The sequence below is a fragment of the Aquarana catesbeiana genome, linkage group LG10, assembly GCF_042186555.1.
Source record: "Aquarana catesbeiana isolate 2022-GZ linkage group LG10, ASM4218655v1, whole genome shotgun sequence".
NCBI lineage: Eukaryota > Metazoa > Chordata > Amphibia > Anura > Ranidae > Aquarana > Aquarana catesbeiana.
In genome coordinates, this window is record NC_133333.1 from 19952810 (window position 1) to 19971133 (window position 18324).

Genomic DNA, 18324 nt, shown 5'->3' on the forward strand with positions numbered 1-18324 from the left:
TCAGTCTAACACACCACTACACCGATCTCGGTAAAGAGCCTCTGACAGAGGCTGTTTACCACATGATCAGCCATGTCCAATCACGGCTGATCACAGTGCAAACAGGAAGAGTCGCTTATCGGCTTTTCCTCACTCGCGTCTGACAGAGGAGAGTAGAGGAGAGCTGATCAGTGGCTCTCCTGAAAGGGGGGGTCTGTGCTGATCATTTATCAGTGCAGCCCCCCCGCTGATGTCCACACTGGACCATCAGGGATTCCACCAGGGATGCCCACCACACATGGATGACCAGGTATGCCCCCCCATGGCCACCAGGGATATCACACAGTGCCCAAAATATGCCAATCAGTGCCCACAAATGGTGCCAGTCAGTTCCCACTACTAATGCCTGCCAGATGTCTCCTCATCAGTGATGCCCAACAGTGCCATCTATCAGTGTCCATCAGTGCCACCCATCAGTGTCCATCAGTGTCACCTATCAGAGCCCATCAGTGCCCATCCGTGCCACCTATCAGTGTCACCCATAAGTACCCATCAGTGCAGCTTTTCATTGCCGATCAGTGCCGCCTATTAGTGCCCATCAGTGCCCATCAGTGCCACCTATACTGTAAGTGCCTATCAGTGCCGCCTATCAATGCCCATCAGTGCTGCATACCAGTGCCACCTATAAGTGCCCTTCAGTGCAGCCTATCAGTGCCCATCAGTGCAGCCTATCAGTGCCGCTTCATTGGTTCCACCTCATCAGTGTCCATCAGTGCCACCTTATCAGTGCCCGTTAGTGCAACCTCATCAGTGCCCATCAGTGAAGGAGAAAACGTACTTATTTACAAAATTTTATAACAGAAACACAAAAAATAAAAACATCAGCAGTGCTCAAATACCACCAAAAGAAAGCTCTATTTGTGGGAACAAAATGATAAAAAATGTGTTTGGGTACAGTATAGCATGACCGCGCAATTCTCATTCAAAGTGTGACAGCGCCGAAAGCTGAAAATTGGCCTGGGCAGGAAGGGGGTGTAGGTGCCTGGTACTGAAGTGGTTAAGCATGCGGCGGCCGGCTTCCCAGTCCGCTACTTAACAACCAGCTATTCTTCACACAGAATTCAAATTGGTTGATCATTTTTCGACTGATTTGAATATGAATCGTTCCAAGAATTTGTTAGAAAATAAATAAACGAAAGGCAAATTTTTCGAGAATTCCGAAATGAATCAACAAAAACGAAATTAGTAACATAAACCAATCTATCTGAAACTAAACTAATTTTTACATTCTGCACATCCACTTCCTTGTAGGATTTCTACCTATAGGTAAGCCTTCACCGTTTAGGACATATTTACTTTAGATGCAGCCGGTGACGTCACCGGCGCATTCAGTTTGAAGGAACGGCATACCCGAGTCCTGTGCCATTAAAAGCGGCTCCTGCATGCATGCGCGGGAGTGACGCCATCGCGGCTCGTCCAGTCAAAGGACTGGAGCCCGCCAACCCGGAAGGAAGACCTTGTGAAGATGAAAGCCCTTTCAACTATGACAGCGCGCTGCTGGAGGGCTTCATTTAAAGGTAAGTTTCACATAATGTGCTAGTCATATAGCACTTTATAACTTTGCCTTGCAGGTTTAGAAAAAAACAAAAAAATGGTGGCTTACTACCGCACATATAAGCGTGGAAAGGTGACAGCAGAAAAGATAGCAAGTGTTCTATCAAGTCTGCCTTTTTACTAATTGAATTCAATTTATACATTTTTTTATAAATTTTTTTGTTTTTTTAGCAGGGGTTTTTTAACTTTTAACTTTTTTTTGTCTTTTTTTTTGTCTTAATATTACTCTATCATGAACAGCCTGTGTACTTATCGCCAACCTTTTCTGCCATCCCCTTACCTTTCCCTTATTCCCCTTTCCCCTTCCCTCCTTCCTTCTCTTTTCCAACTCCCACTGTATATTCATTAATTTATGTGTACAAATCTGTTATTATTCAATGGTGCGTACCCTAATGTACTATTTATACACTATGTATATCTGAATTTATTAATTGATCCTATATACCTATGAATTCTATTGTATAATTTTGTTCTTCATGCAGTCTATTTATACATGCATAAGCGGCAGGCCACGGCAAGGCACCCTGTATCCTGCAGACCCTAACGCCTTTAAGGAGGGTTGGGCTCCCTCCAGTCATCTGCCCTTCATCTATCCATTAGAATACATGTGCTCCCACTGTGGAGACTCTTCAAAGTTAGAGTTAGGGTCTGCAGGATACAGGGTGCCTTGCTGTGGCCTGCAGCTTATGCATGTATTTGCAAATGGGTGCAACTAAACCACTGTTTTTAACGCATACTCTTAGGCAGGTTAATTCGGTTGGTCGCAGGCTGGTTGGTAAGATGAGCTTGGAAATTCTTTGGTTTTATTTTACATGCTAAGCTATATCCCCTACACTTCCAAGATTTTTGTTATACACCTCCTTTCCCCACTGGCTTTGTATGCACCTCTACTAATTCCCAGTGTATTCATCCCCTCACCAGACGTTTCCATTCCTTTTTCCCTCCCTCCCCTTTCCTGCCGTCTCTCCCTACTTCTCTCTCCTTTTCCATCCCTTCTCATTCATAATTCCTTTCCTTTCTCCTCACCCCTAACCTTCTTCACCTCTTTTCCTCCTTTTTTCCCACCCTCCACCCCCCCCCCCTTTTTTGCCCCCCCCCCCACCTTATCCACTCCATGTCCCTTGCCCAACACACAATCCCCTTCCCCCTTCTCCCATTCCCCCCCCCCCTTTTTTTTTTTCTTTTTTTCCGTTTTCCCTCCCCACTGCCACCCACCCATTCCTCACCTTCTGCCCCTTCCTTTTTCATGTCTTTCTTTTTTTTTCTTTCTCTCACTCCTTTCCTCCTTCTCCCTGTTCCTTCTCCTCCCCCTTTCCTAACTCATCTTCTCTCTGCCCTTTTTTCTTTTTTCTATTGTCCCTCTGCCTTTTTCTTTCCACCTCCATTTTTACATCTCCTATCCTCCCTCCCCTTTTTCCTTCCTTTCCTTTTTCCCCTTCCCTTTCCTATTTACCCTTCCACCTACTAGTGACCTCATTCCATTACTATATAATAACAATTTTGTAGGTTATTCCTTACTTTTTAACACTTCCCCGAACAGATACCGGCTTATTTGACCCTGCTTTGGGCCTTGTTTGGTCAGCTTGCCTTGCATGTCACCTAGTGCCTGCTCTTCCATCCAGCCTAACATCAAGTCACAGGTAAAACACCCCATTGGGCAGTCGATGGATACTGGATGGGGCATTCAACGGCATATTTTTTATTGTTCTGTATTATCATGTTTGTACTGTTTCTAACTGTACTTTGTTTTATGCAGTATCACATCTAACTGTGAAAAACCTCCCCTGAAGAAGCCGTAAAAGGCAAAACATATTGGGATAAGTCACTCCATGTTACTGTTGAGTGCCCACTCTTTCCATCTGCTGTTTAGATGTGTAATTACAGTGGGGCAAAAAAGTATTTAGTCAGCCACCAATTGTGCAAGTTCTCTCACTTAAAAAGATGAGAGAGGCCTGTAATTGTCATTATAGGTATACCTCAACTATGAGAGACAAAATGTGGAAACAAATCCAGACAATCACATTGTCTGATTTTTGAAAGAATTTATTTGCAAATGGTGAAAAATAAGTATTTGGTCAATATCAAAAGTTCATCTCAATACTTTGTTATATATCCTTTGTTGGCAATGACAGAGGTCAAACATTTTCTGTAAGTCTTCACAATGTTGTCACACACTGTTGCTGGTATGTTGGCCCATTCCTCCATGCAGATCTCCTCTAGAGCAGTGATGTTTTGGGGCTGTCGCTGGGCAACACGGACATTCAACTCCCTCCAAAGGTTTTCTATGGGGTTGAGATCTGGAGACTGGCTAGGCCACTCCAGGACCTTGAAATGCTTCTTACGAAGCCACTCCTTCATTGCCTGGGCGGTGTGTTTGGGATCATTGTCATGCTGAAAGACCCAGCCACGTTTCATCTTCAATGCCCTTGCTGATGGGAGGAGGTTTGCACTCAAAATCCCACGATACATGGCCCCATTCATTCTTTCATGTACATGGATCAGTCGTCCTGTTCCCTTTGCAGAGAAACAGCCCCCAAGCATGATGTTGCCACCCCCATACTTCACAGTAGGTATGGTGTTCTTTGGTTGCAACTCAGCATTCTCTCTCCTCCAAACACGACAAGTTGTATTTCTACCAAACAGTTCTACTTTGGTTTCATCTGACCATATGACATTCTCCCAACCCTCTTCTGGATCATCCAAATGCTCTCTAGCAAACCTCAGATGGGCCCGGACATATACTTGTTTTAAGCAGGGGAACACGTCTGGCACTGCAGGATCTGAGTCCCTGGCGGCGTAATGTGTTACTGATGATAGCCTTTGTTATGTTGGTCCCAGCTCTCTGCAGGTCATTCACTAGATCCCCCTGTGTGGTTCTGGGATTTTTGCTCACCGTTCTTGTGATCATTTTGACCCCACGGGGTGAGATCTTGAGTGGAGCCCCAGATCAAGGAAGATGATCAGTGGTCTTGTATGTCTTCCTTTTTCTAATTATTGCTCCCACAGTTGATTTCTTCACACCAAGCTGCTTGCCTATTGCAGATTCAGTCTTCCCAGCCTGGTGCAGGTCTACAGTTTTGTTTCTGGTGTCCTTCGACAGCTCTTTGGTCTTCACCATAGTGGAGTTTGGAGTGTGACTGTTTGAGGTTGTGGACAGGTGTCTTTTATACTGATAACAAGTTCAAACAGGTGCCATTAATACAGATAATGAGTGGAGGGCAGAGGAGCCTCATAAAGAAGAAGATACAGGTCTGTGAGAGCCAGAAATCTTGCTTGTTTGTAGGTGACCAAATACTTATTTTCCACCATAATTTGCAAATAAATTTTTTCCAAATCAGTGTGACAATCAATGAGATTGTCTGGATTTGTTTCCACATTTTGTCTCTCATAGTTGAGGTATACTTATGATGACAATTACAGGTCTCTCTCATCTTTTTAAGTGGGAGAACTTGCACAGTTGGTGGCTGACTAAATACTTTTTTGACCCACTGTATATCTACGTGTCATTTTTTGCCTGGCACCTTAAAAATCCCACCAAAAAACCTCCCATTGTCTACTGATATAGATCTATGTTTGTCCCAAGCTTTAATCCACTTACTGTTGACTAAAATACTACCTCTGCTACATCAGCAACTCTTCCAGTAAAATAATACTTTCTAAGATTAGTTTTTAACTTTCCTCCAGTTAGGCTGGGTTCACATCATTGCGAATTGGATGCGGGTTTCTCCGCATCCAATTCGCATAGAAACCCGCATCCAATTCGCATAGAAGGAGACTGGCTCTCTATGGAGCAGGTTCACCTATCTCCGCAGCAGGTCCGGTGCGTCTTGCAGGAAAAACATGTGTTTTTTTTTGGTCCGTTTTAGGTCCAAATTCAGCCCAAAATTTGGACTGCAATCGGACCTAAAACTGTGAACCAGCACGCACCGGACCCCTGCTGTGCAACGGAGGCGGCTCATTTGTGAACCGAGCCTAAGTTGGAGTTCATGTCCCTGTGTTTTCGATTTTGGCTTCATATTCAGAATACTGCCCTCCTGAACCTTATTCACCCCCTTGATGTATTTAAAAATGTTTCAACCATGTCTCCCCTTTCAATTATTTTCTCCAGACTGTACATATTGTGTTCCTGTATTCTCTCCTGATATGTTAGACCTTTTACTATTTCTGTTAACCATCGCTGGACATATTCTATCTTATGAGTATCTTTTTGTAAGTGAGGTCTCCAGAACTGGACACAGTATTCTGAATGTGGTCTAACTAAAGATCTTTATAGGAGAATCAGGACCTCCTCCCTCCTGCTGGTGAACGCTCTAGTGATACCTAAAGATCTATATAGAGAAATCAGAACCTTGTTCCTCCTACTACCTAAAGATCTATATAGAGGAATCATGAGCTCCTTCCGCCTGCTGGTGATCCCTCTAGTGATATAAAGATCTATACAGAGGAATCAGGACCTCCTTCCTCCTGCTGGTGACCCCTCTAGTGATACCTAATGATCTATATAGAGAAATCAGAACCTTGTTCCTACTGCTGCCCAAAGATCTATATAGAGGAATCATGAACTCCTTCCTACTGCTGGTGATCCCTCTAGTGTTATAAAGATCTATATAGTGGAATTATGAGCTCCTTCCTACTGCTGGTGATCCTGCTAGTGATATAAAGACCTATATAGAGGAATCAGGACCTCCTTCCTCCTGCTAGTGACCCCTCTAGTGATATCTAAAGATCTATATAGAGGCAGGGCTGTGTTTTGGCCTAAGCCGACAAGGCCTAGGCCTAAGGCGGCACTTTGCAGGGGCGGAAAAAATAGCCACCCCCCGCATTAGAGAAAGTCCCCCCACCCGATTCCCGCCTCCCGCGGCCGCCCCCACACACATGCAGCCCACGGCGGCCGCCTTGCTGTAGCGGCGCTGCTGTGTATGGGCGTGCTTGGCAGAGGGTGGAGGGGCATGTGTATGGGTATGCTTAGCAGAGCTCACGCCCCTCCACCCTCTGCCAAGCACGCCCATACACAGCAGCGCTGCCCGCTACAGCAAGGCGGCCGCCGTGGGCTGCATGTGTGGGGGGGGGGCGCGGGAGCCAGGAATTGGGTGGGGGACTTTCTCTGATGCGGGGGGCGGCTTGTGACTCACGCCCCCATAAGCGGCCGGTGACTGGCGGAGGTGGAGCCTTATGCTCCGCCTACCCTCCTCCGCACTGCTTTCCTTAACTCTTCTACTCGGCACTGGGGCGGGGTCTGGCAGTGACGTCAGGAGGAGAGAGAAGCACAAGGGAACCCCCCAGGACAGCAGGTAAAGTCATTTAATAAATTATATCAGTGTTATGGGAACAGTGTTGGCATTTGATGGCACAGTGGCTACAATTGATGGGCACAGTGACAGCATTTGAGGGCACAGTGACAGCTTTGAGGGCACAATGGCTGCAATTGATGGGCACAGTGTCTGCAATTGATGGGCACAGTGGCTGCGTTTGGTGGGCATAGTGGCTACATTTGGTGGGCACAGTGGCTGCATTTGATGTGCACAGTGGCTGCGTTTGGTGGGCACAGTGGCTGCGTTTGATGGGGCACAGTGGCTGCATTTGATGGAACAGTGGCTGCAATTGGTGGACACAGTGGCTGCGTTTGTGGGGCACAGTGGCTGCAATTGATGGGCACAGTGGCTGCAATTGATGGGCACAGTGGCTGCGTTTGGTGGGCACAGTGGCTGTGTTTGGTGGGCACAGTGGCTGCAATTGATGGGCACAGTGGCTGCGTTTGGTGGGCACAGTGGCTGCGTTTGATGGGCACAGTGGCTGCATTTGGTGGGCACAGTGGCTGTGTTTGATGGACCAGTGGCTACAATTGATGGGCACAGTGGCTGCGTTTGAGGGCACAGTGACAGATTTGAGGGCACAGTGGCTGCAATTGATGGGCACAGTGTCTGCAATTGATGGGCACAGTGGATGCGTTTGGTGGGCACAGTGGCTGCGTTTGGTGGGCACAGTGGCTGCATTTGATGGGCACAGTGGCTTTGCTTGGTGGGCACAGTGGCTGCGTTTGGTGGGCACAGTGGCTGCGTTTGGTGGGCACAGTAGCTGCGTTTGATGGGCACAGTGGCTGCAATTGATGGGCACAGTGGCTTTGCTTGGTGGGCACAGTGGCTGCGTTTGGTGGGCACAGTGGCTGCGTTTGGTGGGCACAGTAGCTGCGTTTGATGGGCACAGTGGCTGCGTTTGGTGGGCACAGTGGCTGCGTTTGATGGCCCAGTGGCTACAATTGATGGACACAGTGGCTGCATTTGATGGAACAGTGGCTGCATTTGATGGGCACAATGGCTGCGTTTGATGGGCACAGTGGCTACAATTGATGGGCACAGTGGCTGCGTTTGATGGGGCACAGTGGCTGCATTTGATGGAACAGTGGCTGCAATTGGTGGACACAGTGGCTGCGTTTAATGGGGCACAGTGGCTGCATTTGATGGGGCACAGTGGCTGCGTTTGATGGCACAGTGGCTGCAATTGATGGGCACAGTGGCTGCGTTTGGTGGGCACAGTGGCTGCATTTGATGGGCACAGTGGCTGCATTTGTTGGGCACAGTGGCTGTGTTTGATGGCCCAGTGGCTACAATTGATGGGCACAGTGGCTGCGTTTGAGGGCACAGTGAAAGATTTGAGGGCACAGTGGCTGCAATTGATGGGCACAGTGGCTGCGTTTGGTGGGCACAGTGGCTGCGTTTGGTGGGCACAGTGGCTGCATTTGGTGGGCACAGTGGCTGCAATTGATAGGCACAGTGGCTTTGCTTGGTGGGCACAGTGGCTGCGTTTGGTGGGCACAGTGGCTGCGTTTGGTGGGCACAGTAGCTGCGTTTGATGGGCACAGTGGCTGCGTTTGGTGGGCACAGTGGCTGCGTTTGATGGCCCAGTGGCTACAATTGATGGACACAGTGGCTGCATTTGATGGAACAGTGGCTGCATTTGATGGGCACAATGGCTGCGTTTGATGGGCACAGTGGCTACAATTGATGGGCACAGTGGCTGCGTTTGATGGGGCACAGTGGCTGCATTTGATGGAACAGTGGCTGCAATTGATGGGCACAGTGGCTGCGTTTGGTGGGCACAGTGGCTGCGTTTGATGGCACAGTGGCTGCATTTGGTGGGCACAGTGGCTGCATTTGATGGCCCAGTGGCTACAATTGATGGGCACAGTGGCTGCATTTGATTGAACAGTGGCTGCGTTTGGTGGGTACAGTGGCTGCGTTTGGTGGGTACAGTGGCTGCGTTTGATGGCCCAGTGGCTACAATTGATGGACACAGTGGCTGCATTTGATGGAACAGTGGCTGCGTTTGATGGCACAGTGGCTGCAATTGATGGGCACAGTGGCTGCGTTTGGTGGGCACAGTGGCTGCGTTTGATGGCACAGTGGCTGCATTTGGTGGGCACAGTGGCTGCGTTTGATGACCCAGTGGCTACAATTGATGGGCACAGTGGCTGCATTTGATTGAACAGTGGCTGCGTTTGGTGGGTACAGTGGCTGCGTTTGATGGCCCAGTGGCTACAATTGATGGACACAGTGGCTGCATTTGATGGAACAGTGGCTGCATCTGATGGAACAGTGGCTGCGTTTGATGGGCACAGTGGCTGCATTTGATGGAACAGTGGCTGTGTTTGATGGGCACAGTGGCTGCCTTTGATTGCCCAGTGGCTACAATTGATGGGCACAGTGGCTGCGTTTGATGGAACAGTGGCTGTGTTTGATGGGCCACAGTGAGGCTGCAATTGATGTCTTTTTTTCTGAATATTTTAGTTTGTTAGCACCTCCCCCACCAAAATTTTGAGCACCAGCCGCCACTGGCATGTGTAAAGTGGTCCATGCATGCTAAAATCAATGCAAACCCTTTAAACAGTCCACATTTAGTGAAAGTGCATTAATATGCAGATCATGATATTGCAATAAAGTGCTCCATCAATGCTGAAATCAATGCAAACTCATTAAAGAGGAGTCCCGCTCCCATCCCGTGAAAACATTAAAACTCGGCAACTACAAATACTGTAGCTGCTGGCTTTTAATATTAGGACACTTACCTGTCCAGGGATCCCGCGATGTCGACACCTCAGCCGATTTTCGGATTGGCTCTCGGGTTTTGCCACCATCATTCATGGTAAGGGAAACCAGACGGTTCACTACTGCACGTGTGCAAAGCGCGTTGCACTTTCTGAATGCCCCAGTGGAGGAAGGAGGAGGGGGGCCGAACTTCAGAGGGGACAGCGCAGTCTCCAGGCAGTGGGGAAGGGTACCTGTCAAAAACAAGTACCTGTTCCCCCCTCCCCCCTGAAAGGTGCCAAATGAGCCTAAAGAGGAAGGGGAGTGGTTTACAGATGATAGGGTGGGTCTTAAACAGGAAGGGGTGTGGCCTCGGCAGCAAGGGGTGGGTCGTATTTAAATTAGGGGGGGTGCATGAGTTTAGTCAGGCCTAGGGCAGCACAAAACCTAAATACACCACTGTATAGAGGGATCAAGACCTCCTTCCTCCACTAGAGGTGATCCCTCTAGTGATGCATTCTAGAATTCTATTCACTTTTCCCTTTGCCTGGTCACACTGTTTGTTAATTTTGCAATCATCTGAAATAAGTACTCCCAAATCTTGCCCCTCTGTAGCTCTGGCCAACACTGTACCCCCAATGTTGTACTCCAGGGATTTGTTTTTCCCTAGGTGCACTATTTTACATTTAGAAACATTAACCACTTGCCGACCAGCCGCCGCAGTTGTACTCTGGCAGAATGGCACGGCTGGGCGAAACGACGTTATGTAACATTGCTTCTCCCTGTGGCCACTAGGGGGCTCGCCCCCGAGCCGATGCAAGTGCCCGGCAGTCTCAATCACCGCTGGGCTCCCGCAATAGCCGCTGAGACATGGAGAACCTGGAACTGTGTGTGTAAACACACAGTTTCCGGTTCTCTGAGGGGAGAAGTGGCAGATTGTCTGTTCATACAGAGTATGAACAGCGATCTGTTATCTTCCCTGCACAGTCCCCTCCCCCTTCAGTTAGAACACACACTAGGACACACTTAACCCCTTCACTGCCCCCTAGTGTTAACCCCTTCACTGCCAGTGACATGTTTACAGTAATCAATGCATTTTTAATCGCACTGATCACTGTATTAATGCCAATGGTCTCAAAAGTGTGTCAAAATTGTCTGACGCGTCCGCCATAATGTCGCAGTCACGATAAAAATTGCAGATCGCCGCCATTACTAGTAAAAAAAAAAATTAATACTAAAAATGCTATAAATCTATCCCCTATTTTGTAGACGCTATAACTTTTGCGCAAACCAATCAATATACGCTTATTGCGATTTTTTTTTACCAAAAATTTGTAGAAGAATACGTATCGGCCTAAACTGAGGAAAAAAATTGTTTTTTTATATATTTTTGGGGGATATTTATTATAGCAAAAAGTAAAAAAAAAATATTTTTAAAAATTGTTGCTCTTTTTTTGTTTATAGCGCAAAAAATAAAAACCGCAGAGGTGATCAAATACTACCAAAAGAAAGCTCTATTTGTCGGGAAAAAAGGACATCAATTTTGTTTGGGTGCAACATCACACGACCGCGCAATTGTCAGTTAAAGCGACGCAGTGCCGAATCGCAAAAAGCGCTCTGGTCAGGAAGTGGGTAAAATCTTCCGGGGGCTGAAGCGGTTAAACTGCAGTTTCCACAGTTTTGACCAATCATCCAGCATTTCACCAGCACAGCAATTCCAGCACATAAAGCATTATCTTATAGAAAAATATTGAAATGAATGGTCTGGTGACAGGGTCTCTTTAAAAACTTTAGGTAAGAGGAAGAAATGAATGGCATGAGAAAAAGTAAAACAATCCTGTGGTTTAATATAAGTAGAGTTCCCATACTTAGCGTTGATACAGTCATTGCTGTGATACAACTATATCCTGAAGGGCAGGTCTCCGGGTTTCCTATGCAGAAGGCTCCATTATAACTGATGCATTTAAAGCAGGAGATTGAAAACCCTTAAAAAGAAAACAAAAAGTAGACAAAATTAGGTCCAGTATATTGTATAATACAGCAAACCCCGATTGTAATATTTGTGAACATCAAAGATATACCTGTAAATAGTGCATTTTCTATACAACTATATAGATCAGACCAAAATGAGGGACAAATGAGGAAAGAAGGAAAGTCCCTCAAAATCAGGGGCAGTTGGGAGCTATGGGAAATGAGAAGAAATCCCTGCAAATTAAGGAATTCCTTGGGGCTCCCTCAGGTCACCAGAACTAGTGTCCCCATTGGAAGATTTGCCCTCTATTGCTTTTCTGGGGACAGCCAGAAAATTGGGATTTTCTTTTACTTTCAATGATAATGGTAAACAGGACAAATAGAGAGGTGGAAACTCCCCAACGGGGACACAGACAGCAATAAACACTGATAGGTGTTCTAATCCCTCTCCACTCTATCCAAAACAAACAAAAAAAATGTTTTGCCATTAATTATACTGTAAGTTTATTATTGAACTGCTGCAGCCATTTAAACCAGGTAAAACCTGAACCTGTCCCAGAGGTCTCCACCCTTGTGAGAGATTTCTGCAAACCTCGTATGGTGCAATCCAATGGGTAACTGGAGATGAGTTTCTGTTTTTTGGTCTCAGGCACCCTTCCATAATCAAGATTATGGAGAGGATTCATCTTACTATGTATAATACTATGCACATTTTTTAACGGAAATGGGTTTACTGGTCTTCATACTGATAGGGGCTGTTTAGGATTTACTCCATATCTCAAGTGAGGACCCTTAGCTTTCTTTCTACGATCCTGCAGAATTTCTTGTACTGGTCGTAAGTTGTTAAAGTCTAATGCCCCGTAAACACAATCCGAAATTCCGCCAGCAAAAGTCCGATGTGAGCTTTTGGTCGGAAATTCCGACCGTGTGTATGCTCCATCGGACTTTTGCTGGCGGAATTTCTGCCAGCAAAAGATTGAGTGCAGGTTCTCTATTTTTCCGACAGAAGAAGTTCCTATTGGAAATTCCGATCGTCTGTAGCAATTCTGACGTGCAAAATTCCTACGCATGCTCGGAAACAATTCGACGCATGCTCGAAAACATTGAACTTAATTTTCTCGGCTCGTCTTAGTGTTGTACGTCACGGCGTTCTTGACGGTCGAAAGTTCAGAGAACTTTTGTGTGACCGTGTGTATGCAAGACAAGCTTGAGCGGAATTCCGTTGGAAAAACCATCCAAGGTTTTTCCGACGGAAATTCGGATCGCGTGTATGGGGCATTACTGTATCATTCCATTTAACCTGGTTAAGGCTGCCAAAGACCTGTTTTTCATTTCTTATTGTGAAATCAATGTTAGTACTTTAAGATTATTCCTGGTATCTTTGTAATCACTTACCTTTGTCACTATTTGGGCTTGTAAAACCCTTGTCCTAATATCAGTTGGTGTTATTCTTACATGATATGCATGCTGAAGCCTAACCAAACTGAACATCTATGTTTGTATCTTTTTAAAAAAGTCCCCAAAATATAGTTTGTAAATGAACCAGGTAAAACCATTCAGTCAGAGTGATTCCCAACATTTTCCACATTATTTTCTGTGAACTATTCCAGATCAGTACTAGAGGAACCCCACAACATCCACATTAGCTCAGTATGACTCTACACTCAGAATATTGGCATGCATTAAAAAGGGGATCAATTCCAGAGATAAAACGATAATTCTCCTGTTCTACAAGACTCTGGTCCGGCCGCACCTAGAATATGCTGTCCAGTTCTGGTCACCAGTCCTCAGGAAGGATGTGAAATGGAGCAAGAACAAAGAAGGGCAACAAAGCTAATAAAGGGTCTGGAGGATATTAGTTATGAGGAAAGGTTGTGAGCACTGAACTTATTCTCTCTGGAGAAGAGACGCTTGAGAGGGGATATGATTTCAATATACAAATACCGTACTGGTGACCCCACAATAGGGAGAAAACTTTTTCGCGGAAGGGAGTTTAACAAGACACGTGGCCACTCATTAAAATTAGAAGAAAAGAGGTTAGAGACCTTAAACTACGTAGAGGGTTCTTTACTGTAAGAGCGACGAGGATGTGGAATTCCCTTCCACAGGCGGTGGTCTCAGCGGGGGGGCATCAATAGCTTCAAGAAACTATTAGATAAGCACCTGAACGACCGCAACATACAGGGATATACAATGTAATACTGACATATAATCACACACATAGGTTGGACATGATGGACTTGTGTCTTTTTTCGACCTCGCCTACTATGTAACTATGTAACTACTGTATGTACTTAAATGGAAACACTCTCTCAACAGAACAAGAACCATGGCCATTCCTTCTTTCAAAACCTTTCTCATCCACTCTGTCGAGACATGTCCACTTGTCTAACTTTGGGATGATCTCCATCTACAAAACTGAGTATTAGTCTATGAAGCACAATTCTCTTCCTCTGGGTTATCTGCTTCACCTATATTATGATGGTAACAAAAAAAAAACAGACCGCTGCTCCAGGTGAGTGTAATGATCCACAAGGCTGGAGGGACTGGGTGCTAGCCCCGGCTCGCATCCATGAGCATGAGTACAAAGGGAGAAAACTTGGCTCCACACCTTCGTCGATCCAATAAATGTGTTGTACAATAAGGACTGTCACCAGGACCACGGCACAGAGGACGAAGGGGTGATGCATTTCACACAGACATTGTGCTTCTTCAAAAATTTGTTGGATCGACAAAAGTGTGCAGCCAATTTTTCTCCCTTTGTACTCATATATTATGATGGTGTCGTCACACATCCTGTCGCTATGGCGTTGATTTACTAACACTTGAGAATGCGAAATCTGGTGCAGCTCTACATAAAAACCAATCAGCTTCCAGTTTTTTTTGTCAAAGCTTTATTGAACAAGCTGAAGTTAGAAACTGATTGGCTACTATGACAGCTGCACCAGATTTTGCTCTCTCCAGTTTTAATAAATCAGCCCCTATGCCCATCTATTTACCAAAAGTGGCTGCCCATCAAAGGCCATAACTGGCGAATGCATTTAATCTGCTGCTAATCATGAATGCTGCTTCCAGGCTCATCCTCCTTACCAACCACTCGGTGTCTGCTACCCCTCTCTGTCAATCCCTCCACTGGCTTTCACTCACCCAACTAAACTAATTAAATTCAAAATTCTAACAACAACTTACAAAGCCATCCACAACTCAGGCCCCCAGCTACATCACTAACCTAGTCTCAAAATACCAACCTACTCATTCCCTTCATTCAAGACCTCCAGCTCTCTAGTTCCCTCGTCACCTCCTCCCATGCTCACGATTTTTTCCAAGCCTGTCCTATCCTATGGAACTCCCTACCCCAATTTGTCCGACTATCTCCTCCTCTGCTTTCTTTTAAATGATCCCTGAAAACCCTCCTCCGAGAAGCCTATCCGGCCCCCCACCTAACAACTGTACTTTTACTTTCTCCATCAGCTCATCCCCCATAGCTATTACCTTTTGTATCACTTGACCCTCCCTTCTAGATTGTAAGCTCTAAGAAGCAGGGTTCTCTGATTTCTCTTGTATTGAATTGTATTGTAACTGTACTGTCTGCCCCCATGTTGTAAAGTGCTGCGCAAACTGTTGGCACTTTATAAATCCTGTATAGTAATAATATAATATTTAATCTGTACTGTGATCCCCCAAACCCTCTCCCTTTCAGGCAGTAAGTAGCTTTACCAAAAGAGTTTTTGGCCACCTTGAATACTCCTGTGCAAGAGATGGTATATTCTACATCAGTGGTTCTCAACCTCAGTCAAGCACCGCCAACGGGCCATGTTTTAGGGTTTTCCTTTACTTTGCACAGCTGCTTTAAATCAATATCAATGACATGGTATTGATAAGAGCTATTTTATCTAAGGGAAGTTCCCAAAACATGGCCCGTTGGGGGTATTTGTGGACTGAGGTTGAGAACCACTGCTCTACATTGCCAAAAACAAAAAAACGATAACAATATCTAAGCATAAAATAATGCACTGGAGGGACTGACTAAATCTCAGTTCATTCTTATGCCGCACATCCTTACAGCCAAGAAGCCGGTGATTGCCAACACGGGGCTCTCCACAGGATACAACTCAAATACACTGGGCCCTCCTCAATGAGAAGCTTACTGCTAGACTCCAAGACATTATGCCCATATTTTGTAAAGTCTGGGAGCCGTGGGTCTCAAATTTTTTTTTCTGCATAATTTTGACCGGAATTATGGCAATAAACTCTACAACACACATACCTCTATGCAGTCTATGTGATCCCTGATGAACTATACACCATTCTCACCATGCTTATTGATCAATTTCCAATATCCACTCTCTACTCTGGTCTATACGATTTATTACCCTATGCTAAGTATGGTTATCTGCTTGCAATGCTATGTGGCACGTGTATGTAAATTTTCAGTTCACTTACTCTTTGTATGTTTGTAAAACTTCTCCTAAACTCAATTAAAATTATTAAACAAGAAAAAAATGCACTAAAGAGTAAAAAAAAAAGAATAAAAATAAAAATGACTTAAATATAGAACATTTTTTTTTGTTAATTTTTTTGCATAAAAAATCATATACAATATTTTATTTTTATCTGACAAAAAAGAAAAAAATGTTATCAACTGAAATTACTTAGTCTTGGTCATATATAAATAAATAAAATATTAACATAACCACTATTCATTTTCTTTTTTTTTTTTTTGGATTACGATAGTTTTTATTGAAAAAGAAGAAAGCATTTTTTAACATACAAAACACAATGTTGAGGAGACACAGTCAAATTCGTTTGTGTAGCCGTCCGGCATTAAAGCAATTACATTATATCACTGTATATAACAAAGCAATCCTAGTGAAATAAAGGAATATATTATAAAACGATACCTGAGTTTATTATTCTTGTGTTACAACATTAGGTTGTGCGTCCTCTGCGTATCCTGTACCCCAAATCCGCTCCCCGAGCCCCAATAGGAGCAGGGCAAGGGAGCCACTCACCCCTAGAAACGTGGTGTGATTTACAGTATTCAAACATATACTCAAACGGGTAAATAAAATAAAAGCACAAACATAAGAACAAAAAACAAAACAGTTGACCTGTGCAATCAAGGTACTACCATGTCAGATGTATTGCCTTAAACAGGGTTGGGGAGAGAACGCCAATATTCGCCCACCCTTGCGACAGATATCTCATACTCAAATCAGTATCTTCTCAGTTAAGTAGATGATGTTATGCCACCAAGAATTCTATTATGAACCAATTGTAAATGAGCTAACCCGGGAACATCTAGTCAGGCATCCCAGATATGTTCGAATTTTGTCGGGTCGCCCCTATGTTTGTAAGCTAGTTGCTCCCTTAAGAGTCTTATTTATAGTAGTAACCCATTCCGCATTTGTAGGTCGTAATGTAGAGAGCCATTATCTTGCTTTGAGCTTTCTAGCAATAAGTAGGACTCTAAGAATAGCTCTAGTATATAGTTCCTCGTCCAGCCAACCCAATAAGCAAAGTTTCTGGATTCATTTTCTTTAATGTGTCTAAAATAAGTTGATGACCAAGAACGGGTTTAATTGTTCTTTTCTTTTTTTTTTTTCTTTTTTTTTTTTTTGCTCAAATTAGGAAGCTTAGTTTTAATTCAAAACATTTTTGAGAAACAACTACATTTAGTGGCTGGACTGAATAGCATGCCCCACATACCCAGTCATTGTTTTACATTAGCTACCCAATAAATAAAAATCAGTTCATGTAAATTGGGCTTTATACTAAAAATTATTTAAACAAATAAATACATTTAAAAAAAAAGGAAAGAAGAAATAAAGTAATAATATCTAAACATACTTTATCATCAATGTTGAACGAATGGAAGTGATCTTAAAATGCATAAAAGGACATTAAATAAAATGAACTAAAAAGAGCAAATTTACAGTAAATACATGTTTACAGCATGCATATACAGTATTTAAAAAAGATGCCATGCGTATTATAGTTTATATCACACATCACCATTTTAAGTATGATTGATAAAATGTATACATTGGACAAAATGAATAATTGTTACATGATTAAAAGTTTGCAATCATTGGACTACTCACCTGAAGGTACAAGTGCAAAGAGCACCAGCAGGCCTGCCAAAGTCATTGCCATTATGCGAGGTTCCAGAACTTCATCCAGTGCAGACTCATTACTCAAGTCCTCTTTTTATGTACCACACCAAGGGAGAAGTGGAGGGAGGTGTCAAGATCTGTGCTGATCATTATTCAAATAGTTTCTTCCTTAGCAATGAGTATTATGGTTTCAAACAGTTTGGTGTACATTTAAAATACTGTGGAAATATGGTGATAATCTCTGATAAGACTTTTCACCGCCTATCATGGTGATAAGGCCCTAGTGAGGTGAATAAATGTTGATAAATCTATAAGGAACTAAAAAGAAAAAAAAACCCAAGGAATTCCCTTCACCATCCATTACGAAACAGAAAGAAACAAGAATGTTCCTGTTTAATAAATAGAAAGACACAAAAGTGCCTCATCATCATGGAAATGTGGAGCATTGTTCCTCATTGTCCCATTGTCCCTCAGATTCATCAGCAAGCTAGATTTGGTTATACAGTTTGTTTGTGGTTGAAACACTGAGAAAATATACCAGATGTTTGCATCAACAAGCATTGGGACTCTCCCTGTATCCCTGGAATGTATGAGTGCCGTGACAGACTCCCATATAGATCTCC

At 44.3% G+C, this 18324-nt stretch overlaps 1 protein-coding gene across 1 annotated transcript in view; it reads right to left on the reverse strand.

Moving 5' to 3' along the window:
- Positions 1-17793, reverse strand: part of LOC141111493 (phospholipase A2 inhibitor and Ly6/PLAUR domain-containing protein-like) — a 36509-nt gene extending 18716 nt beyond the window's left edge. Inside the window, exons 1-2 of the mRNA XM_073603785.1 lie at positions 17690-17793; positions 11483-11599 (exon numbers count right to left, since the gene is read on the reverse strand). Of these exons, the coding sequence (XP_073459886.1) occupies positions 11483-11599; positions 17690-17741 (169 nt within the window). The 5' untranslated portion in view covers positions 17742-17793. The remainder of the gene's footprint in view (positions 1-11482; positions 11600-17689) is intronic.
- Between the last annotated feature and the right edge of the window lie 531 nt (positions 17794-18324).